Source organism: Hippopotamus amphibius, chromosome 2 (assembly GCF_030028045.1).
Source record: "Hippopotamus amphibius kiboko isolate mHipAmp2 chromosome 2, mHipAmp2.hap2, whole genome shotgun sequence".
Taxonomy (NCBI): domain Eukaryota; kingdom Metazoa; phylum Chordata; class Mammalia; order Artiodactyla; family Hippopotamidae; genus Hippopotamus; species Hippopotamus amphibius.
Genome location: NC_080187.1, coordinates 9365287 through 9389968, shown reverse-complemented (window position 1 = coordinate 9389968; position 24682 = coordinate 9365287). Strand labels below are relative to the sequence as shown.

General features: G+C 53.0%; 1 protein-coding gene across 1 annotated transcript in view; it reads left to right on the top strand.

Annotated features, from left to right (window-relative positions):
* MVB12B (multivesicular body subunit 12B) overlaps nucleotides 1-24682 on the top strand; it is a 179574-nt gene that overhangs the window by 133304 nt on the left and 21588 nt on the right. Inside the window, exons 8-9 of the mRNA XM_057724313.1 lie at nucleotides 19577-19632; nucleotides 22309-22368. Coding sequence (XP_057580296.1) covers nucleotides 19577-19632; nucleotides 22309-22368 — 116 coding nt within the window. The remainder of the gene's footprint in view (nucleotides 1-19576; nucleotides 19633-22308; nucleotides 22369-24682) is intronic.

Genomic DNA, 24682 nt, shown 5'->3' with positions numbered 1-24682 from the left:
TACACAGCGCAGCCAAAAAAAGAATAAAAATAAAAATAAAGACGTCTGCAGAGCCCAAGGAGCAGTTGTTCATAGGACACCTTGAACTCGGAAGCTTCCTTTGCTGCAGGACATTAGGTCTGGGCTGGCATTTTCTTACAACAGAGGCCAGTCTCATCTACACGAAGTGTTTCTCCTTGGCTCTCAAGCCCAGTAGTGATGGCATCACTGGCAGAGCCTCTGCCCAGAGCCCCCTCTCTGACTTCCCTTTGTAAAATACACAAGGGACAAAAAGCCCTCTGAAAATTCTTAAGCCACCTTTCGACTTGGAAGTGTTCCCAGGTCCCTGCTTTCTCCTGAACTACCTTTGAGAATCTGTACGTTCTGCGAATATCCTCACACCACAGGTCAGCCAGCTCTTCACTCTCACCCAGGTTCCCTCCTCTGTCCCTTGGTGAGCAGCCCTCACACGGTCAGCGCCCAGCCGCACTGGAGTCCAGCTGCGCCCTCGCCCGACCTCCCCAGCCCACTCTGTGATTAAAGCCAGGCTCCTCTCCTCATCCCAGCAAGGCCCCTTCATTTTCTTAGGCCTTTCTGACTCCCTCTCCCCCTTTCAGCACCAGCATTAGCGGTTGGCTCTTTGTTGGGATCAATTTTTTAAAATAAAGAGAATTCAAGAAAGTTACTGCTTTTGCAAGAGAAAAGTGGGGAGTATCCCAGTTGGGCTGAAATTCAGGTGCTGAGTGTCTGTTGGGCTTACTTGCTGGCTGGACGCCCCACTCATGAAATCCCAGTTGTGATTTAGCAAAATGACAGATTATTTTACATCACGGCCTGCAAGGTTCCCGCCAATAGCAGACATCACAAGTACCAGCTTCGAGTACCGAGTCCCGAGGGGGAGGCCGTTTCAGGGGCAAGGACAGTTCCCCCTTCTGCCCTCTCTGCTTCCAGTCATACCACAGATGACCTCGGAAACGGGAAGTGTCGCCTATCACTCCAGAGCGGAGAGGAGGTGTGCTAGAGGAGCACCCCTTGGCCCTGGCCGCCGGGGACTTTACAGGCAGAACAGTTAAAGCCACCTGGTGTTTTCACAGCCCTCCGTGAGAATGAAATCACAGGTTGGTGCTTATCCAACAGCCTGGACGGCATCAAGCTGAGAGCCCCCCATCAGCATGCTGGTTTGCTCTCCGCCATAAACTAAACAAAAACAAGCGGGAAAGGTGTGCTTTCAAAGTGTGTCTGTCAGAAGACAATTTGGAAATTCTTTCACAATAAGGACTGAGCAGACTGTTAATGACCCGTGTCCTTGGGGCCCCCAGACCAGCAGCCCTGAACTTTCTCTCACCTAGAGGCAGTCTTTGACTCTGGGTTCTGGGGTCTGTTCCAGGCCTCCGCTCAAACGGTTTTTCCACTGACCCAATAAATGATTACATAGCAGTCGGGAGACCTGTTTTCAACACCCGGTTTTCTTACCGGCCCACTGGGTCACACTGAGCAAGCCAGTAAACCTCTCTGAGCGCGGTGTCGTCATGGTGAAACTGGGACGGGTCAGCCTCACGGGCACAGGGTAGAGACTAGGCTAAAGGAAATCATGGGCGTGCAGCCTGGAAGACCGTTGCAAGGCACCCTGGTTGTCCCCCCAGGGCTCTCAGGACTCTGGTGTCCTGACCCGGCCGAACCCTCCCTCCCCAGGGCCTAGAGCTGTGCCCACCTGCAGGGTTTCTGTTTCCCCTGTGGGGTCTTATCTCTCTCTCTCTCTTTTTTTTTTTTTAATTCATGTAATATTCCCCTTCCCCTGGGGCTTTAAAAAAAGTATTTTTAAGAACAGGCCCCTGGTTTCCTACCGACCTGCTTTTCCCGATGCTTCCCTGCTCCTGGCCTGTAGTTTTTCCTTCCAAGTTAACCTCAGCAGCCCTGAAATCCTCCTGGTGGAGAAGTCACTTAGGTGTGTCTTCTTGAGCTGTTTGTTCCTATTGAAGTGTGGACTTTCACACTCTGTTCTGACCAGGGTGTCCCTTTAAAAACTCCAGAGCAGATTTTCAAGTGGCTGGAAGTCATCACTCAGAGAAGCACAGAAAGGCTTAAGAAGGAAACTCAAGAATCCGGTACAAGTGAGACATGTGTTCCACAGCTTCAAAATGTGAAGAGTTCAATCCGAGTTAGGGAGAGAGAGAGAGAAGCCTCACGGTCACAAGCTGTGTGAATGTTTTTTTCCTACTATTGAAGGTAAAAGCCATAGAAACCCTGAGTACTGAGAAAATTCACTGCAGACATAGAGACAGAAAAAGCAAGGACCTTTCTGGGTTCCTTTCCCCTTGTGAGTTTTAGGGGCTCAGTCCACGGAGGGTCTGGACCAAAGAGAAACCCGGGGCTAGGTGACAGCACAGTGAATAATCCATTCGTGAGCAGAGTCCTTGCTTGTACTTTGGCACTGGTGTTTCTTGACACAGATGCTGTAGGAGTGTCACGAGCTCGGCCTTCTGAGCTAGACAGACCTGCGTTTCAGTGCTGGCTTCCCTTTCGACCGGAAGCGCATGGCTCCCTTGCCTCTCACAGACATAGGACAGGGTGATCCCGTCCGCCTCGCAGGGTCGTGACAGGGGAAGGGTGGAGCACAGTGCCTGGCACTAAGTCCAAGGCTTTCAGCAAGCAACAGCTGTGACCGGTGCTGCAGTGCTGCCTGCCCTGCCATGGTTGGTCCTTATGGATAACGGAGAGCCCTGCTTATGCAGAAAGGCTTCAGGGAGCTGCACCCACGAGACCCTTGCAGCTGTTTGGCCCACAAGACCGTCAGCGAAGCACTCTCTGGCTCCAGGCACAGAGCGGAGTTTCTCCTGGTGCCATTGTCCCTAAGTTGTGGAGCCCAGGCTGGGGTTTGCATTTTTAACGAGCATCCCAGGCCATTCTGACACACCTGGACGTCTGAGAAGCGGTGCTTTGGAGAGAGAGGAAGCCTCCTCTGGAGTAAGGGGCCAGCTCTGAAGGCACTGTCTTTAAAGCACTAACAAAGGCCGGCCTCACCAGTGCCCACGCTCCCTGCCTCCCCCGTCTGGACCAGCATGTCTCCCGTGATGGTACTGCTTGTCGTCTCAAAGGCTGCGATTGCTCTCCGGAGAGAGGGTTCCTGTGGTCAGGAGCATGAGCTGGCTTCCTGAGTGGAGGTGCCCCGGTTGAGGAGCGGTGACCCTGCGGTTGGGACTACCTGCCTGGACTTTCCATCTGGGGCTCCCATTGAAACCACTGTTCCCTGCCTGCCTGTGGCATCTGCGATCTCATGTAGCTCAGTCTCAGCTGCTCTGGAGGATGCCTGCCTGTCTCTCAGGGGTCCCTAGCCCTCCCCCAAAGGAATCTGTGGTACACCTCACAGCCTCTAAACCTGGCAGCATTCCACCAAGCCACGTTTGCTTACTGTGGCTCTGCTCAGACCTCCCTGATGGGGCAAAATGAGGCCCTGCTCTCCGTGGGGCCAGCACTCACTGCAGAACGAGGCAGGACCTGGGCAGAGGTGCCCTGGGCTCTTAGGCTACCTGGGCTTGAGCTCTGGCTTTGAGGCCAGCTGGCTGGAGATGTCCCTGTGAAGATCATGAGACTTTGACCCATGTGTCTCCACCTGAAAAAGGAGGGCATTTCACCAAATAGGCCACTGTACTGCTGGCTCGGACCTTCCCATGTCCTGTGACTCGTTCATGCTCAGAACTCTGACATCAGCTTTGTTTTCCGCTGTCCCGCTGTATGCCCCCGATGCTCCGCTTTTGCCGCACCTCCAGCGTGCTGTGGAAGCAGCTGCTTGGACGCCGTTTCTTTGCAAATCTCCTTCTATAGGAGAGGAGATTAGAGGGAGCCTGGGGATAGCCAAGCAGCTGACGTCAGGGCCAGAGGAGTGGGCATCCCCCTGGGTTCAGGGCAGTGGAGGTGGGCAGGAGGGCCGGGTTCCGGAGAGATCTCTAGGTGGAACGAAGAGGCACCGTGGTGTCTCCGGAAAGAGTCTGGCTCCTGGGTTCAATTCCACCTCTGCGTCTTGCTGGCCGTGTGCTCCCAGGCAGGTTGCGTACCTGCTCTTTGCCTTAATGTTCCTGGTAAACGGGGATGATGGTGACTTATAATAACCGCGTGGGATCGTCGTGAGAAATCAGTCAATACCCAGAAAGCTCCTAGACCCGGGCTCTCACAGAGCGATTCTGCGAAGTGTGGGCCGCCACCACCGACCTTGGGGAGTCAAAGGACTGATGACAGATGTGAGGGAGGGGGCAGGTCCCTGCAGCTCCAGGCCCCCGGGTGGGTGGCAGAGCTGTTCACCGGTATTGGGAAGACGAAACAGGAAGCTTGCAAGGGAAGAGAGCTCCACCCTTGCTCGCTCCTCTCGCTGAGGAGGGCAGAACAGTGCCTGCTGCCTGCGCCGTGGTCCCCTCGCGGGCTCAGCCACGTGCAGGCAGAGCCCCCGCGATCACCGCCCACAGGCTGCGCTGCGGCTCTTCAGGGATTGCTGTCTCTTGTCTTTGAATCACACTGCTGGGGAGCGGTTTGCATAGATTCCCAAGTTTGTAATTAAAACAATTGAGAAACAATTTTCACTATTAAAAAAAAAAGAATAGCTGAACAGGAAATCTCTTTTAAGCAGATGTTGTGCTGTGAGCCCTGTAGAAATATTATCTTACCATCAACCCCGCACAGTTATCTCAAGGCTTGAAAGAAACCCAGGGAACATCTTTTCTTCTAACCCAGCATTTTTTTTGGCGCCTAATATCATTTCACATTTAAAGGTGACAGCAATATCTTTAACGTTCTTCTATTGGATTAATAACGTTTAATGTTCAAAGCAATAAAGCGAAATGTTTTCGTGAGGGTGCTTTATATCACTAGCGGAAAATTCAAGTTAAAAAAAAAAAAAAAGACCACACACACAAAGTAATAGACGTCGAGAGCCATAAACTCAAAAGGGAGCCCAGGCGTGGAGGTGGTTTTGCGGAGCCGGCGGGTGTGGATGCACAAGGCATGAGCCCTGCCCTGCCTGGCGCCAGGAGGGTCTTCTGCACTTGGCAGTGAGCGCACGGCGCCCTCGCCCACTCCCCCAGCCATTCGTCTCCCCCCAGCAGCGGAATATGACAATGTTAGCATTTTTCATTTCCCTGACGTTACCATTAATAAAGCAATGATCCAAAAGGGGCTTTGCTGAGTCTGTTCTTTATGCTCCCATCACTCACGACTAGATAATTTCACACAGGATCGTTTTAAAATTAAATGACGATAAAAACGCTCTGCTGTTCTGTGTTCACCAGTTCATAGAAGTCTATCAAGTCATTAATGTGTCATGACAAACTGCTCGATGGATACAAGAGTAATTAATTATTTGAATAAATAACAAGTTGAACTTGGGGCTTTGAACCACAATGACATACGCATCCCATTAAGGGCGTCTTGGAACCTTTTCAGGGCGCTGGTATGAAGAGTTAAAATGCAGGCCAGGGTACTGGAAATGATGAAAAACAATTTCGTAAACACAGGGTAACATTTTACGAGGAGAAAGCCAAAGTGTCACGTTTCCATGCCCACATGAAGTTCAGTGTTAAAAGTTCTCCAGCTGTGGCCCTTTCAAGATACCACTTCATCAGTGATGATTTCAGAGAACAATTATACAGATTTTCATAATCACCATTAATCTATGCATATTTTTCAAGGTAATTACAGCAATTATTACTTAGATTTCTCTTTCATATGCCCATTGTAGAAAGGAACAAGCGCTTATTATACTGGATAGTTCAAAGAACCTTGGACTAGAATTCTTTGTCATCTCTGCGCTCATTATTTCAACTCATGTTGCCTCTGAAAGTTCATCAGCTCTAGAAGTGAGAGCAATATTAGCAGGCTCTATTGTTAAATCTTAAGGTTGAGCTCAGACCGTGGTTAGCGTGGATGGCTGAATTGTTCATTTGCGGGACTGCTGGGTTCAGTTGGAATTACTGTCAGGTGGCAGGAGATGCCCATGACAGATGCTGTCGGAGCTGGGCGGCAGCCTCACACCAATTTTGCGTGATAGACTTACAAAGTGAGCTCACAACCAATATTTAGAGAATACGTTTCTGTGACATGCCCTTTAAAGGTGAATATTAAATCTGAAATCTGGGTAATTTGTGGCATTGTACTTCAGAGACTTGGCAACCAGATAGAAGGGAGCCCACTCCCCAGGATTCCAGAGCAAAGCGGCTGTCAGCCCAGGCTTCAGTTTGTCTCTCGCTGCTCCCTTTCCTCCCGTCGCCGTGGTCCGGCGCGATCGTCCGCTGGAGCTGAGTTTTGGAAATGTGAGGTACTGCTTTCACGAGAGGCCGTTTCCCAGGGAGAAGTCCCTTGAACGTTCTGCTGATTGGAAAGGCACCTCTGTGTAGGTCGGCGTGCGCACCTGCGCCCCTTCCCAACTGCAGGTGGTAATTCTGTCCTCGCACACACTCTGTGGGCACCGGCAGCCTGCCCACCTCAACCAGAAACTGCAGGTCTAGCTACGTGAGGGGAGGGAGCCCAGGCCTTTCGTTTTGAACTGGGAAGACCACTGTTTGAGAAAAATACAAGACATAGAAATGGGGGTTTTTTTTTTTGTCTTCAAATTAAGTTTTATTATAAAGTTATGACCTGGTTCGAAGGCACACAGCAGTGTAATCTTCTGTAAACATAGGTTGGGTTTCGACGGTGGTGAGACTTCCCAGAGCAGGTCCCTCTTCATTTGGTCCATGTCTGTCTGTCACTGTGGCTGGGCTTCTGGAGTCACCAGGCGTCTCGGGGAGGATGAAGCCTGGGGCCTCCCGCGGCGGCTGCCCCTGCAGGGCCCACCCACCACCCCAGGGTTCAGGCCTTTGCTCTGGAGCGCTCATCCTAGATTCTCCCGTTCACTCAGGGGTGCCCAGGCCCCGGGGAACGTGGCCCCGCTAAGCAAGATGAGAATGACCCTGTCCTGTGGCACCAAAGTGTCACATTTTGTACCATTTTTCTTTAACCTGTGGGCAATCTCTTTTCAGACCTTAAGATTTATAATGACCAGGGAGGTTACACCTTCCCAGTTTCTGTGATACTCAAGCCTACTCTCCTTTTGTTAAAGTACTTGGGCAAATAAACAAGTAATTAAAAGCTTACTCGCTGATCATGGAATCAGAAGAAAAGGAGTAAGAATGTCTCTTTTTCACAGAGTCCTAGAGAACTCCCATCTTGAAACACAGCTTTCTTCTGGAAGGTGGCCTTCTGTCATTTATCTGGCATTGCCTCATCCTCGCAAGCCCTGTGCTCACATGGAGCTCGTCATCTGGGGAAAGGCATCGGGATGGGTGATTGAAGCAGAGTAGCGGTGGGCTCAAGGCCACTGACTCCGATTAGTGACAGCTCAAGAGGTGTCCCAAAGGGGTAACTTTCAGCTGGTTTGGGGGGTTCACGGGCAGGAATGGGCTCTCCAGGCCGAGCACACAGCAAGGAGCAGGGTGTATCGCATACAGAATGCATGGCTTGGTCAGGATGGTGAGTAGCTTGGGGTAGCTAGATGGCAAGGTGTGGGGAGCCGGGGGCGAGGGCAACTGGAGCACGAAGCTAGGTTGGGGTCAGCCTGCCAGGGCCTGCCCAAGGCATTTGGACGCCACCCTTTAAACTTGAGGAAACAATTGAAGATTTTAAGTAAAGGAATAGCACGAGGAAACCTGCGTAGAAAGCCAGCTCCAAAGATCCCCGGGGCGGGTGTGTCTGTGCGGGCCACGCGTGGTGCCTCCCTGGGGCGAGCGCCCAGAAGACCCCGCACATGCTGGCTGCTTCCAGCTCCACGTACGTTCTGTTCACGCGCTCGCCAGCCTCCATTATACCTTCCTGCTTCCATCCTTCGATGACTCCTTCATGCCACAAGGGAGGTGTTCCCATCTCCTCCTCAAGTGGTGGGAAGGCAGTGGACCTGGAAGATCTCCCGTTCTGCACCAGCTTGGTGGCCTGACGGGCCCCTCCCTCCTGGGCTTCAGGTCCCTTTGGCAGAGGCGGGGGTGGGGACACTCACGGGGCCTCTGGGAGGCGTACGTGGGCACGTGTGTAAGTGCCCTGACGCTGTGCCCTGGACGGACGCCCGTGGTGCGGTGCTCCCCGGAGTGGGTCAGCGCTGGCGGCAGACAGCCTGGGACCCCTTCTCTCCTTGCCCTTTGACTCCAGGGGAGGGGAGGCATCTGGCCCGGAACCTGCTGTAGCTCTTCCTGCTTGTTGCTTTTGAGAAGGCTTTTTGAGTAGAATCTAGACGAGGGCAAGAGAAATCAGCCAATGGGCCAACTTGGTGGATTTTGTACATTGTGTCTTCTGAGGTTTAAGTCCAGGTCTCAGGTCACCAGTGCATATTTAACACTTAGGGCGCTTGTTATCGTTTGCAAGACTGAAGAAAGGCAGGGCTGGGAGCGATTTTTGACATCACCTGAGGGCCCAGGGCTGCGCAGACCTCGCTGCACGTGTTCTCTCCTGGGAGCTTTGAAGAATGACTGATGCCCGGAGTCCACCCCTCAGACCAAGTGAATCAGAAGCTCTGAGGCAGGAACAGCAGGCGGCAGGAATAATTTACGTTGCCAGATGAGCACCGGGTGAGTGACTGATATGGCTCCAGCCGTTCACTCACAGCTGAGGACACTGAGACCTGCCTGGCCTGCACGTGGGCCCCCTGACTCCAAGGCCACTGCTCCTCACTCTTATTTATTCAAAAGGTATTTATTCTCAGTGCATCGTATCAGGAGGTCCACGATGTTGGCATGACCAGTGTTGGCAAAGTTAGCTGGGAGCATGTGGCTGAAGTGCTGTTTGCCAGGTTTCTTCACTGTGAAGTTTCTATTTTTCTTTTTGTAATTAATATGTAATTTGTGGGAAATACTTCAGGACTAGTAAATAGCTCATCCGTCATCAGATTTTCACCTACTAGTTTTTGCGCCCATTCATTTTATGACTCCATCCTTCCTTCTGTATTTCTTACTTGGCATTTTATTGGAAGGAAGAGCTTTCCCTTATCCCCAGTTTGTGTGTATGCGTGTGGACTAGTGGGTTCTTATTCATTCTTATCATTATTTATTTCAATGCTCAAATTTTTTCCATATTTAGCCAGTGGGAGCCCTTCCTCCTGTGTCCTTCTGCTGCATTTCCCTGATTCTTTAGAAACAGCTTTACTTTCTGGTGCAACAAGATGTCCCACGTGTGTTCCTTCCCTCCTCAGCGCTGAATCAGCCATTTCTCCAAAGAGCCCAATTTCTTTTAGAGGAGGATCCTGGAGACCAAAACCTGGGCAGCGGGTGTGCACACCACTCTCCAGGTGCCATTGTTTCTAGGGCCTCAGCAGATAGGAACACATGTATGTGTCTATTGGAGCACGTACACGTAAATGTACGTGTATATGCACACCTACGTGTATGTCTGCTTTTCTTGTTTTGAAGTATCGTTGATGAATAGTGTTGTGCTAATTTCTGCTGTCTAGCAAAGTGACAGTTATATATACATTCTTTTTTTTATATTCTTTTCATTATGGTTTATGCAAGGAGATCAGATAGTTCCCTGTGCTATACAGTAGGACCTTGTTGTTTATCCATTCTAAATGTAATAGTTTGCACCTAGTAACCCCAAACTCCCAGTGCATCCCTCTCCCTCCCCCCCCAACCTTGGCAACCACAAGTCTGTTTTCTCTACAATGGAATACTACTCAGCCAGAAAAAAGAACGAGATAATGCCATTTGCAGCAACATGGATGGACCTAGAGGTGATCATACTAAGTGAAGTAAGTCAGAAAGAGAAAGACAAATAACCATATAACTTCACTTATATATGGAATCTAAAATATGGCATAAATGAATCTACCTACAAAACAGAAACAGACTCATGAACTTATATCTGCTTATTAAATCCCAGCTTATACTGACCTCCAGTGTTGTGTTCCATCACCACAGGGTACATTCTAGTCTTCCCATTGTTTTGCCAACTTCTCTTCCTCAGCCCGAGCACTAACTGTCAGCATCCCTCAGAGTTTCATGTGGACCTGCCTCTCTCCTCCCGTGTTTTCTCTCCAGGACATCTTCCCTTCTCTCGCGTCCTCCGTTATCACCATGCTGGTAACTCCCGGTTGCCCCCTCAGACCTCACTTTTGTACCTGCATCCTGGCGGTCCTCACTAACCACCTTGCGTTCCTTGTCATGGTGTTCCCACGAGCGTTGGCCAGTGTCTTCCCTTGGATGTCTCACAAGCCCCTCAAACCTGACGCATCCGCAATGGAACCCTCTGGCTCACCCCCACGCTTCCCACTCGCCCCTCCCTGCCCCCACATCTGTGCTTGGCATCCCTTTCTCCCAGCTGTTTGAGGCAGACCCTCAGAGCCACCCTTGACCCCTCTTCCTCCTCCTGCCTTGCCCCTCTGCAACCTATCACTGGATCTCTGGATTCTGCTGTCGAAATAACCCTCCATCTGTTCCCCCCTGCCCCCACGCTGTTCTTACTGTCACAGTCCTGGTCCAGGCCACCAGCATCCCTTGATTTACAGGCAGAACCTCCTCCCAGTGGTCCTGCCTCCAGCCTCACTCCCTCTAATCTGTTCTTCCCCACAGCCTGGGAGGCATCCCTAAAATATAACTGTGATATGCTGCTCTCCAGCTCAAAAACCCTTCAGTGACTCCCCGGAGGCCTCATGGGGACATCCAGGCCATTTTAAATGGCAGTCAAGACTCCTTATGAGCTGGCCCTCAATTGCCTCTCCACCCTTACTTCTGTGCAGCTGCTACAAAGGCTGAGAGATATCTGTAGCTACCCCAACACGGAAACCACCTGACAGGTGAAAAAAGCAAATTGCAGAACAGTTAGTTATGCTGTGATGCTATTTTTATAGTGTCACACGTACCCTGCAAAATTCTATATTTCTTCTATACTTGCAAACATATACATAAGCCCATAGGAAATGGACTGGGAGGACCTCAAGGACGTAGCTGGACTATTGGAATTGTTTCTTTAGAGAATGTATTCGTTTGTTGAGGGGTTAGAAAATAAAACTTAAAAATATATGAGTTGGTTTTGAGATGGTGAAAAGAGCCCTGGAAATGAAAGTGCATTTTCCCAGCCTGGGGCCCAAGCCCTGTCCAGGCCTGTCCGGTCCCGTCAAGGCTTTGCATCAGTCTCAGGACAGTGGCTGTGGGTTGAACCACTCAGTTTAGACCACGCATGCCTCCCCGAGGAATGTGCTTGCTCCTGGTGGCAACACCCCTGCGTCGGGCCCAGCTTTTTGTTCTGCACTCACAAAGCCCCTTTTTGTTGGCCTCGAGCTCACCGAGGAGTTTCTGTGCGTGTGCCCTGGGGAAGCAGTTGTGAACACGTGGTAATGGTGACTCACCCAGGAGCCCCTCAACAACCAACACGGAGAAGGGTCGCTTAATTGGATTCTATCTTTACTTTGAGCAAAATGCAGTTGGTCTCCACCCCAAGCCATTAAGCACTTAGAAGGTTTTAAAAAGCATTTCCATCGCAGAGTGAGGGTGTTCTCCTTCATCTGTTTAGAGCCCCTGGTGGGCATGGTGCGTGGGGCAGCCGCACGTGGCCCAGCCTCCGTGGGCTCTGGCCTCCCAGCAGAGATCCGCAAGGCCTTCTGCCGCAAAGCCCCTGGAAAGGGGTAGGAGGGCTGGAGGGCCCTCGGATTCCTCCCAGGATGTGGGGACGTGGAAGGGGCACGCGGGCCACAGGACTAAAGTGACAGTTACTGTCAGGTGCTCTGCGTTTTGGAGGGAGGAGGTGAGCAATGAGGCGGGGGGAGGGGGGAGCTTCCTAATTACCCACGCGAAATAGAACCTAAGAGAATATTCGTTTGTGGTGTGAAGGCACCTTTATTTGAGGAGTGTGGTATTTCTGACTCACCTGGTGAATTAGCATCCTGGCACCCGGGGCAGTTTTCTTCTCTTTGCTTTGGGGGCTCTTTCCCAGGAGACATTTAGCACCTGGGCCCAGCTCAGGCCTTGCTGCTGCAGGTGAGCTTGACCTGGGACAGCAGGGATGGCAGGTGCCAGGAGAGCCGTGGCCTAGGCACCCAGGGAGGCCGTCTCGGGCAGGTTTCGCTTCCGCCGTCTCCAGAAGCCTTTGGATCGGGAGCTACAGCCTCAGGTTACATAAATTAATGTGGATGCACTTGTGTTTTTATGTAAAAGCAGAGAGAAGAAGAAAAAGGTCTACCTTGGAAGGGCTTTTCCTCTAGTACAGCGATGATGACAGTTACGGAGCAGTTAGTTTGTACCTGGGGCTTTATGCTTTTATCTCACTTAAACTTCACAGCAACCCGGGTATGATTTCCTTCCTTCTACCGTCAAGGAGTCAAACACAGAGAGATGAAACGCTTGTCTTAAGTCAGAGGTGGGGTGGAGGGCCTCACCGGAGTTCACCCCTCTGACGAAGCAGTGGGCCGCTTCGTGTGCCTGCTGCAGACCCCTGACCTCTTCTGGTTTCTTCCGTCAGCGGCGCTGCTGAGCGGGCGTGGCTGTTCCCCTTCCCCGAGGACAGGCTGACGCAGAGGCTAAGTGACTTGCCCGGGCCCCGTGGGGCTCACGCACATCAGGTTCCTCCTTCCTCCACGGAGCCGCCTCGTGCGTGGGACTCGGGAGGCTCTTGCTGTGGCTGATAAATCACTCCTTTTGGCTTACGAATAACATGGCAAAACAAATTACTTTGGGGAGCTAGAAGGAAGTTGTTGGCCTTGTGTAAACTCAATTGGAATGTCACCTAGCAGACAGCTCTGGGGCGTCTACAAATATCTTCCAAGGAATATCCCCAAAGTGAAATCACCAGGAAAGCAGAACGGGCTTGGTGTTTTGGTTTGCAAATGAGTTTTGAGAAATGGCCTTGAGATCTTGAGTTGTTGGCATTTTTCCCATCACAAATTGTAAAGGACTTTTGAACCACCGCCACAGGAAAGGGGGAGAAGAAAGGGCCGGGTCGCTGATTATTTACAGTTCTGAGCCCCAAGCAGGTAGTGGAATTAAAGGCCTCCCACCATTGCAACTGCATTTAATTTTATTCTGAAAATGACTGCCTGCCAATAAGCCATGTTGCTCACCCTCGTGTCTGCGAGGACTTCTGAAGAACCGTGACTGAGCTCACTTAACACCACTTGGCAACTCTAAGCAGACAGCAATTGAGATGCTAGTAATGGAGTCATTTTTTAAACTTTATATTTTTTTCACCACATGACAATGCATCTCTTTATCAAGCGTGTTGAAATTAATACGCGTGTTGAATGGAGTATTTGCTCACTGAGGAAGGGCTTGGCAGGCCTGACCAAGGTGATGGGCTGGTCCCGGGCCCGGTGCCTTTGGGAGTCGGTCCGCGGCAGGTTTGTGTGGAGCCCGCAGAAGTCCGAGGTGTGTGTGTGGAGGGGCAAGCAAGGGAAGGCCCTGCGGGATTGCCTTGGCAAGTACAGCTCTACAGCAGTTCCCATACGCAGGAGCCGTGGCCGTGCCCCGTTGCCAGGCAGAGTCCTGCAGATTCATGGCAGAGCTGTCTGTGCAAGCAGGAATCCAATTTTATGTCCAAACAGATACGACATGCAAATTGGACTTCTTCCCCAAGGAAAGCAAGGGCAGGTATCCCGGTCAGTTGGGGGGGGGGGGGGCGGAAAATCACACACACACCCCCCTTCCTTCTTTAGAATAGAGGGTGGTATTAATACAGTAGCAGATTAGAGCTTTATTTGTTTAAACCTTGCAGATTCTGTAAGCATTCACAATCCTCTTGACTTGTCGTGCCTGATTGTAAAAAGAACAGTTGAATGAGCTCATTGTTTCCTGGTTTTTTTCTTTAATGTATTTTACAAACACTCTGGTGACAGGCCTGACACGCTGATTTCTATGTACTCGCACTCCAGTTTGGGATTGCAGCATTAATAACAGAGTGCCATGCATCATGCCATTTTTAAGCATGATCGTTATGATAAAGGGCATATACTTAATTACAGGCCTGCTTAATTACAGCTCTGTGGAAGCTCGTTTGTTTAGGAGAATGCTAATTGCGCTACGGAGCCCGCGGCACATCCTTGCTTTCATCTGCTGTATGCCGCTTGGTGCCGAGGATCAGCGTTTTGTTAAAACTGCCACCAAAAATAAAATTGAAGAAGAAAGAGGGAAAAAAAGGAAGAGGACGAAGAAAAGCACTGTCCTGGTCCTGAAAGGGCGCCTGCCTGGCACAGAGCTCTGGGTCAGAGCAGGAGCTGCGTTTGCTGTGTGCCTCTTCCACCCTCACAGCACCTCCTGGGCCAGGGCAGGACTCAGAGGTGAGACGGCCACACGTCTGCCCCCCGCTGAGTCTGAGGTCAGGCCTGTCCTCCCTGCCACACCCGCGGCGGTGCCACCGCCAGCTGGGCTCTGGGCTCCATCCTGGCCCCATCGAGTTATGTAATTCCTACAGCCTCGGTTTCCTTAAATGTAACTTGCACGTGATCAATTTAAGGGTTAAGTTATTTGGTCCATGTTCACTCTCTAGTATGTGGTCAGTAAATGTGGTTTCCTTTCCTTTTCTCTCTTTCTAGCCTAGAACTGGACTAGGGGGAAAGTTCTGTTGCATCCAAGGTTTAAGGGAGCCGCGGGGCCTGGAGAGCGGACTGTTCTGGGCCCTGGGAATGCCACCTTTGGTGCCAATAAGGAAAGACTTCTGTGTCCGGCTTCTGGGTTGTGACCGTGGACCCGTCAGGCCCTGTCCGTGTGAGACCCCTGTACAAACCCAAGCTGACTGGAAAGGCCAGTTGGGGAGGTGAACATGTACGCCCTGAGCAGCGGCTCCATGAGAGCTGCCCCCTCATCACAGTCTCCCTCCAGCCCCTCCAGCGCGTGTCACTCTGACTAGGACTCGGCAGTAGGCTGAAGGCTAGAAGGAGGATCACAGTGAGGACGAAACCCTGGCCTCAGCTCGGGCAGGAGGAGGGAAGGAAGGAAACGTGACTCCACAACGAGGAGCCCAGATGGAGGTGATCTACAAACATCTTTTGGAACATGTGAAAAATATGTGCCATAGACTTTAAGAATTATGTTTGGCAAACCTCTAGATATTTTAAAATAGGGAAAGGCTGCCCAGATAAGGAGAACAGAAATGGATGTCACAGAATTAGAAGGGGATTTAGCAGTCCACAGATCAGCTTTTTACCAACACACAAAATCCCTCCCTAACTCCCCGACAGGTGGCCGTCCGCCCGGACCTCTGTCAGCCAGTTCCGCTGGTCCTCCCTTCCGCCTTCCCCAGAGGACGGCAGGGTCTCCCCTCAGAACCATGCCCCCTCTCTCTAGCCCGTCTTCGTGTGACAGCTCTGAGAACATGTGCAGACATTTAACTGTGTTCACCTTATCTGGACCAGACCCCATCTTGCTGTGCTTCCTGTGTGCCGGGCATGGCGCTGGGCTCTCGGATGCCAGGTGGCGTCAGGGCTTCCTGGAGCAGCAGGTCGGATGGCTTCCTTTCCTTCCCTCCTGTGGGCTGGCTTCAGGTCCCTCAACATCCGGCAGGCTGCCCAGGACACCCCTCTGAGAGTGCAGTCCCAGCACTGAAGCCCTCCCTCGAGCCCGGAGCAGACCAAGTTGGTGGCTCCCTCGCCTTGCTCCCGGGACTGCTGCACTGTCACGTACGATGCCATCCCCCCCCCCCCCACCCCTTTCTAAGCAGTCAAGTCACACTGTTGACTTCTTCAACTACAGGCAAGTGTTTTTTCATGTCTTCTGCTGTTATTCCAGCACGAACATCTCTTTCATTCCATCTAACGCAGTTGGTGTTTCGGACCTAAAGTACAGGGCTTAACGCTGACCTTTAGTAAATTCCATCTGTAAAATGTAGCCCACGACCCCATCTTTTTGAGATCTTTATTGGCTGTCTCCCTGTTATCCAGTTTGCAGGCTGTCCTTATCAGCTGCATACTGGATAAGCCTACCATGCATGTCTTCATCGGAGTAATTGATAACGCCGTGGGCACCATCCAGAGAGGTCACTTGAGGTCAGCGCCAATCTATTAATCAGCTTCTTGAACGCCTAGTCCAACCAGTTATGGATTCTCCTCTACGTAATGTTGTCCGTCTTGTCCACTCGGGTAACATGGGAAACTTGTCAAATGCTTTGCTAAAATCCGCGTTCTTTCAGCCTACCATCATCTTGGCTACACTAGATTTTTTAAAGAAATGGAACTTGGTTGGCACATCATGTGTTTAGCAGACTCTCACCGGCCCCTGGGGACTCTGGCTCCCCTTTCCAGGGACTCCCAGCGTGTCACCGTGGCGGCTGTTGCTCGCCAGCCAGCTCCCAGCGGGGAGCTTCAGCCACTGGGATCTTACGGACTCGCTCTCTTTTCCTCCAAGATTGTTAAAGTCTGTTTTCTAGAAGAATACAGGGAGCATCTGGCTGTGCCCGTCTTTCTCTCCTGAGCGCTGAGATAAAGTAGTGATTCATCCCCAGTTCCCACCTCTCTCCCTTCACCAGACAGCCCCCCTCAAGATCGGATGAGGTCCAGATGGTTCTCCCAGCGTCTCCTCTGCCACGGAACCCGGTCAGGAGGGCATCGGCCCACGGTCCTGAGGGCCACCCTCACTGCTGCCTCTCGCTTCGCAGACAGTCTGGGGGACGCGTCTTCCCTTTCGTCTCTCCAGATGTCTCCCAGGCTGGAGCCCCATTACGGGGGACGCTGAGCCCCCCCAGGAACCCCCTGTGTTGGGACAGGAATGCAGCGGAGACGCGCACGTGACAGCCAGGAGAGGAGACGCGGCCGTGGCGAGGCAGCCGGGGGGCAGGCAGGGCCTTGGGGACGGCTTCCTGCAGGAGGGCGCTCTGCGTGAGCCCTGGAGGCATGGCGGGGGGGCGGGGGGCGGATGTAGGGTGCCGGGGAGGGGCGTCCTTCGCGGCAGGGCAGTGAGCACTCCACCTTGGAGCTCCGCCTCGTCCCCTTTGCGCGCGGGCACGACTGCCAGCCTCGTGCCGGGCAGGGCCCACCTCCCTCTCTCACTGCCGCCCAGTGCTCCCCAGGCCTCTCATTGCTCAGGGTGGTCGGGCCTTTGCAGATCCCCTTACCACCTTTTCCGAACACGAGTTCTCTGTACATACGTTGACATTTAGATGGAAACAGCTGTCACCAGTGAGAAGGGAGGTCTTCACCGTATCTTACCAGAAACCCCCAGTCACTAAGAAGGTCTTTAAACACCAAAGGCAGAAAGCCTAGTGAATGAACGGGACGGCTTCTCAGCTTAGTGCTGTGGTCAAAGATGTGCTCGCTGGAAACCACTCCCAGGCACTGGGCCGGCTTGCCTCCCGAGCGCAGGAAGGGAGCTCTGCCCTGGGCCCTGCCGTCTGTCTCCTGGGCAGAGAGAAGCTGGGAGAGAGGTGCGTGTGCAGAGAGCAGAGAGTGACACGGCCAGGGCAGGTGACAACAGGGGGCTTTGAGAATTTGAAGGAGAGGTAAAGTAGGCTGTGGCCCCTAGCGCCTGACTTGGGGTGGCCAGGATGGGGGCAGCGCCTTAACGGGGACGGGGGCGGCTGAGGAAAGAGCGGCTTCGAGAGACCACGGTGGGTCTGACAGAGCTGCTTGCACATGCCCACCTCCTGGCCCACAGGTCTGGTGGGAAGGAGCTGGTGGAAGGGCCAGCTGGAGACGTGGGGAGGGCGCGGTGTGGAAGGAGCAGGTTTGTTCTCAGAAATTTTATGTATACCTCACGGAAGGGCCAACGACTGGAGTCCCTGCTGGCCAGCTGTGTGGCCTCCACCCCCCATCTGTGAATGGTCGGAAATGCCATGCGTGCTTCGCGCACGCCTGCCTCCATGGCATCTGGAAGGGGCTGGGGCCAGAGTGCCCCGCGGGGTGAGCCTTGACTCCCAGCCGCGTTGGGTGGATGGTGGCGACTGCTGGGAAGGGAGCCTGGCCTCTCCTTGGGTCCTGGGTGGGCCTGGTCCTGCCTTTTCTAGACGATGTCATGGCCTTTCAAGGACCGTCTGTTCACGGGTGGGTTGTCCCAGCTGTAAATGAGTGTAGGTGCTCAGACTTCATTAGTATATTTGCATGCGTGATGTACTGTATAAGGTTACCGTGGGCTTCCGCCTCCTTTCTGAGGAGCTGTCACACTGTCCCCAGTGCTCAGCTGGTCCTCTTCCCGGCAGTGAGGGCAGGTCACAGGGGCCTCCGTGATGCAGGGTCTCTGACCACAGACATCTCTGTCCAAGCCCCATGGCCAAGCAGCCTTCCCAGGAAAGGAGGAGGTTTCCAGTGCAGCAGCTGCGCCCAGCTGTGCTATTTCATTTTCTTCAAACTTACCAGAGAAGGTTCCATTTTTTTCTTTCCAGAAATTACGGACATAGCTTAAAATGAGACTTTGGGCTCATCTTGCTGGTCAGAGAGGGTTTGTCTCAGGTTTCTTTTCTTTCTCTTATTTCCTTTTCTTCTTTCTGCTTCTGTGACTTCTTAGGACTGAAAAAAATAATTGTCCACCACTTGTGTACCGGAGAAGGCGCATCTTAGATGTCGGGGGAGGCAGAGGTCATCATTTCCAGGGAACTCATCACTCCATTTCTTCCTGTGACCACAATTTACCAGAAAACCATCGCCCTCAGCGAGGCCCCCTCAGCATGAGGCCGATACCGCGCTAGTGGGTGGGATCAGCGAGGCTGAATCTGGCCTCTGCTTGGACCTGATGGAGAAGCCGGGCCCCAGGGAAGCCTGCGGTGCTCTATAGCCTGCGACTGCGCGGCCTTCACTCTGGGGGTGTCCACGTCACGCTCGGTCCAGTGTGACCTGTTGCTGTGTGTGCAGAGGCTTCCACGCTGATGTCGTAATTCCACTTGTCCCGGGAGAGGGTGCACTGGGGGCGGCAGCTCTGGGTGTGGTTTGACGGTGTGACCTGGGGACGGTGGGCACAGGGCTGTTGGAAAGGAGCTGAACCACTGACACCCCCCTCCCATTTTCCTTTGCTGGGGACCCATTCCCACCCGTTCTGTGTCCTGGTAACACCGAGCAGACAGGTGAGCCCCGATTCAGCCTGTGAAACCAGGACTCAGAGACCAGGAGCCGGCGACAGTGGCCACGCAGCCCCACCTGCCGAGCGCCCACCGCCGGCTCACACCTGCTCCTCCGCAGCCCGCGCCGTCCTTTTACACTCAAGCACACCCAAAGCCCCGGCTGGGGTCCAAACCCCGTCTGTGTGACTCTAGGGCCACTCCTTCCTCCAACCTGGACCTTTCCCGTGAGTCTGACAGCCTGGCTGAGATCGGGCTCAGCTGGGAGAACATCTCACAGACACACTTGCTGCCCACCTCCTCACCGAGCCCGGCCTTGCCCCCTCAGCCCCCGGGCCCCTTTGTCCTGCACCAGCCCCCGGGCACCTCCCGCCACTTACAGGTCAGACCCTGGGTGGGCTCTGGACCCTTCCCTGCACTTTGGCGGGGTGTCTGCCTCGCTCCCCGGGTGTGTGTCCTGGGGCAGGGATGGTACCTGGGCACACGACGCCTCCCGCCCCTCACCTGTGTGCGTGTCGGCTGGCTCCAGCCCCTGACTGGCCTGTACTATCTGTGTCAGTGTCTGAAGTTGCTGAACGTCCGTGGTGTCTGCGATGCCAATTTCTCTTTTTTTTTTCCTTTTTTGCAGCAATGGATGGCGTGCCTTTTATGATCTCAGAGAAGTTCTCTTGTGTTCCACAAAGTGTAAGTTCCATGCGTGACCGCCCTCCGCTTCTGCTCCGCGCCCCTCAGCCTGAGCTCTCTCTGCGCAGCACGCCCGGCCGTCCTGGCAGCCCCCACACCCCCTCCCCTGACCTGGCTGGAATGGTTGCTGCCCTCGTTCTCCCCTCCGCTGGAAGCTCGGCCCTGCAGCCGACAGTAGGGCTGCCTGAGAGCTGGAAGTGGGCTGTGTACCTCCCTGGGCCCCTTCAGTTTACGCTGCGTAGTAGGTGCTTGAGAAGGGAACGTAAAGAAGGGATGAGGGTGGGGAGGGAGCGAGACAGGCCAGCAGACACTCGGATGCAGACACAGCCGCAGCCGAGGCTTTTTGATTCAGATGTGATGGTAAATTATACTGAACGTCACTGGCTATAACTGTTCTCGGTTTCCAAGCTCACCTTATTGATTTTTGTTCTTTTGTTTGTTCGTTTAACAATGACAACGTCAAGCAGGAGGAAAGCTGCCTCGCTTTCCCATTGTCGCTGCCGCGTTCCATGACGACCGCGTTCTCTGCTGTAAACCGCAGGCGTCAGGGTGGCAGGGCTGGGCCTGCTAGTGTAGGGTGCCTGGCAACTGTGGGTCTCCCGCCCACTGCAGGCCAGCACGGACCCCATGATACATGTGAGGCAACCGAGGCCAGGCTGGACCCCTGAGCCATCTTTCGTGACAGAGGGTCTGAGTGAGCTGGCTGGGCTCGCTTGGGACCCGGCGGCTCCCGCGCCTCCCGAAGGCCAGAACACAGACCGTGAGAGGCACCAGCACACACGACTCTGCGGGCCCCACCCGGCACCCCTGTGCCCTCTCTACGGGGGTGCCTGCCCCCAGGATGGCAGTGGCCCCATCTCAGCTGTACAGGCCTGGTCCATGCCGGCTCCGTAGACTTGTTTCTGGGCTTTTTTAAATCCTCTCTGCAGAAGTTTGCTTTGAGTAGCTAATAAACATGAAGGCCTTAGTTTGGGCACCAGCTAAAGAATCCGTCAGTGTTTTTCTTGGACCCGGCTTAAAACCACCCAGCTCGCGATTTGACCTGCACTGGAGTTTCCATTTTCATGAAATATAATAGGCCCCCTCTGTACCCTTCTGGTAAGCAGCTTAATCTTGAAAAACGCTCGTGACGTGACATGCAGAGCATGAGTAACTTCAGCTGACTCCCCTTGGCCGCGTTGCCATGGAGACGCTGGCGCCTCTCCTGCCCGCTCCCTTGGAGAGGCCGTTCTGTCCTGCGCACCGGCTCCAATCGGGAAAGTTTAGTGGGGCAGTTAGAGCCTAATGATACAACAGCTGGACCTCTGCTGGATCCCGGGCCGCGCGGGCAGACGGCCCCGTGCTCGCGCCACGCGGGCTGGCAGCAGGAGAAAGCCAAACTGTTTTGTGGCTACTGGCAGAGCAGCCCCAGGAGCTGAGTGCCTAATTCGGTGGCCCTGTCCCAAGATCGGGCTCTGCCGACTCAGCAAGTACTCAGGCAGGCGGACTCAGGCCAAGCCCAGTGCGAGTGCTTCCCTGCGCTTCTCTCTTTAATCTCCCAGCAGCCTGGCGGCTGGAAGGCCCGCCCGCCCGTGGTGCTTTGTAATCTTGTAACTGGAGAGGAAATGATGGAGTGATTAACCTGCCGCTGCTGCATCCCGAGGAGGCCCTGAGCCTGGTTAGGCTCGGAGCCGGCCTCTTTCTACCACCCCTCGCAGGAAATCCCCCCGGCCCGGCTCAAGCTCCAGCTCTACCCCCACCTCTGGGCTGCAGTTCAGAACCGTGAAGGCCCCCGGGTTTTGTCAGAGATTCTCAGGTTTCACCTGTTCATCGCAGGCTGCCAGCTGCTGGCCTGGGCTGCAGGAGGCTGGGCTGGTGCCCCTTGGGGATACAGACCACTGATGATCCCAGAGGAGGACTCAGACCAGGGACCTCAGAGACCAGGTTCCCTCTGCTCCGCACTGTACATTTCAGCCCAGGCCCCTCTGGGCATCCAGCTGACTCTTGTTGCCATGTGTATTTGATTTTTCAGGCTGTCTGTGGAAAAGGCAGCGTTTTCAAAGAAAGGTCCCCATCTCTATGAAGTTATAGAAACAGCCATTAAAATGCAGTTATTTTCCACCCTTGATTTCTCAAATGTTAATTGATAGGCAGTTATTTCATTCACCTTGCGTTTTCAAAGACCTGGAATTCCCTCCATCTCTTTCCCTGATGCCAAGGAGCCCCAGACAGGAAATTGGCTGCCTGCCTTCTGGAGCTCCTTAGACCTGTTCCAGCACGTAGAGGCGGCTGTCGGGCGGTATGGGGAAGCCGGGGGCACCTCCATCCCCGCGGCTGCAGAAAGAGCACACCGGCTTTTTCCATGGGCAGGGAGATACGAGAGGCAGGAGGTATGGTGACTGCCACGGTCTTTCAGGAGAACTGTGGACCCCTGCCCCCAGGTGCTGTAGACAGATGCCGAGGCAGGGGTCCTCACCAGAAGGGACCCTGGTGACAGCCAGGTTTTCTGAGTCTGCTCCTGCTACTGGCCCATTTACCCTCACTCATCTCTGTAGAGTCTCACTGATGGTTTCTGTGGAAAGGGAGTGGAGAGAATGCCAGATCACAAGGGGGGTTGAAGTGTCACAATTGTGAATAAAAGCAAATGTGAAGCAGTGTTTTTCCAGCCGTTTAAAAGGGTGACTTGTATATTTTCAGATGCAGCCCTTTGATCTCTTGGGAATCACCATCAAATCTCTGGCAGAAATTGAAAAAGAGGTAAGCGAGCCTCCCAGAGCCGGGCAGGTGGGAGGGGCGTGGCTCGCTCGCCCCAGGGTCTCCCATCCCCATTAGGGGTGCTTTCCAGGAACAGGAGGGACCTCAGAGTGGGGCGACCCTCTGAGAAAGACACTTTCACTTCACTCAGGTTTATTTCTTAGAAAAAGAAACTTTTAATGCATATATTATTTAAAGTAATAAGACAGAAGGTTTTACATGATACACGGAACAGTCAATTCTGCTTCATTTTTTAAAAATGTCTCAGCTTGAAGAAGGTGGCGGTTGGGGATGGTCGTGGAGTTGGCTTTTCCTCCTTCTGTTTTATTATTTGCCACCAGGAGGGGTTTGGGGAAATGTCCGAGCCTCATCGTGATTTAGAGGAAGGGTCATGGTGCATTCCGTTGTGCTTGAAAAGCCAGACGCCACTAGCAGCCTGGTTCGAAAGAGTTGGATGGTTTCCCAATAAAAAAGTAAGAAATCTGGGACTAGAGCACATGTGGCAACTCCGAAGAAAGAGCGTTGAGATAATGGAATCAAACCGGAGGTCAGATCTGCCGGTGGTCTCCCCGCTTTCAAAAGACAGCGTTAGCGTGTGTGTCGTCTTTCATGTGTACATGGTTGTTAAGCGGTCACATGCTTGCAGCCAGATCTCCTCTGAGAGGAACATTTGTCTCAAAGATGGAAATGGTAGAACCATTTCAATATTCTCAGTTCCTCTGGGTTTTCTCTTGTGTACCCAGCTTGCAGAAGCAGGTTGCATTATTGAAAGATGGCTGAAATCAAGGAAAATTGAATCAATGTAGTACAACAAATTTCTAAACCTGTCATAGCAAAAACAAGACAAAAAAAGTCCCCCTTTGTCTTTGATTTTCAGTAAATCATAAAAACCAACATGATTGTCATTTATAGATTTTGGGGAGGTAAACTTAGGAAGAAAAATGGCTGGCTACCACACCAGAAATATGCATGTACCTGGAGCCCCAGGCCAGCCCTGCTCAAAAGCTAGGCGGCAGCCTGCTCAGACTGCCTTTGCGTGGGGTCCCACACAGGTTAGCGCCGGCGAGCGTGTGCAGAAGGCCTTTGCAGGCGACCTGCTCTGGCTGCAGGCGGTGAAACAGGGGTGCAGCCTGTGACCTTTCAGGATGAACAAGGTCGCACAGACCTTAAGCGGCAGGGTTGGAGGGACAGTGGTCACACCCCCTCTCTGCTTGAAGCCAGAATGACAGTAGAACCTGTCTCGTGAACACTAAATGGATAGATGTGTAAAGCGCCATGGACATCAAGTGCCCATCGCTGTGGGCTGGTAGGGTAGGTGGCAAGTGCCGGAGATGGGGTGGCCACGAGAGAATGTCATCCCGCACCCCCCGCCCCCGTCGTCCTCCCGGGCTGTAACCAGAGCCCTGTTCATTTAAGCACCTGCTACGAGCTCAGCTCTGGGCCTGGGCTTTACCTCCATCATCACCGATTCTCACCCCAAGCTGACCAGGTGGCATCATTCCTCCACATTTCGTGGGGCAGAAATTGAGACTCTGAGAGGTGAAGTAATTTGCCCAAGAGAAGACTGAGACCTAGCACATTGTACTCCAAGTGTGCTCTGTTACGACGTAAAGTCTGTGGCTCCCTGTCCTTAAGAGGCTGGTGGGGACAGTGGTACCTGGGAGGCCCGTCGACCTGGGTGGCCGGGCCTTCATGTTACTGGGACAGGGTGAAATAGAACAGAGCCAGTGTATGTGGTAGAAACCACCATCAGTTCTCTTAATTCTCTTCCCCCCTAAACGGCCAAAAATATGTTTGGTTGCAATACGTTCTGTTGATGTCAGGCACTTTGAGCCTGGCAGGAGCAGAATCCTCAGCTCTTCTGTTTCACTTTTCTGAGCCTCAGTTTCCTCTTATGTAAAATCAAGGTAGTAATAAAATGCCCCATAGCATTTGTGGGTTTGAACGAGACAGTCATGGAAATAGCTTAGAACAGCACCTGCCGTGGCTACTGCTAGTTATCGGTGGCTGCTGTCATGGTCATGGTCACTGTCATTACTGTTCCCGTGGTCCACAGGAAGCGGGGAGAGTTGGTGTAGGTCCGTCCTGTTGCAGCCTGATCCACTGCCTTCTTGCTAGTGGCAGAGCAGAGACAGCCCAGTTGACCAAGCCTGGCTTGCTTCCTTGTTTTCAGCAATGGGTTAAAAACACAAATCTGTGTTATCTGTTGAAGGAAATTAAAGTTTTAAAAAAATGTAGGGAAACAGGGAGAGGTTAGAAGTGCTAAATAGGGTGTAAAATCATCTCAGATATCACCGCAGTCAAGGATGCCGTGGAG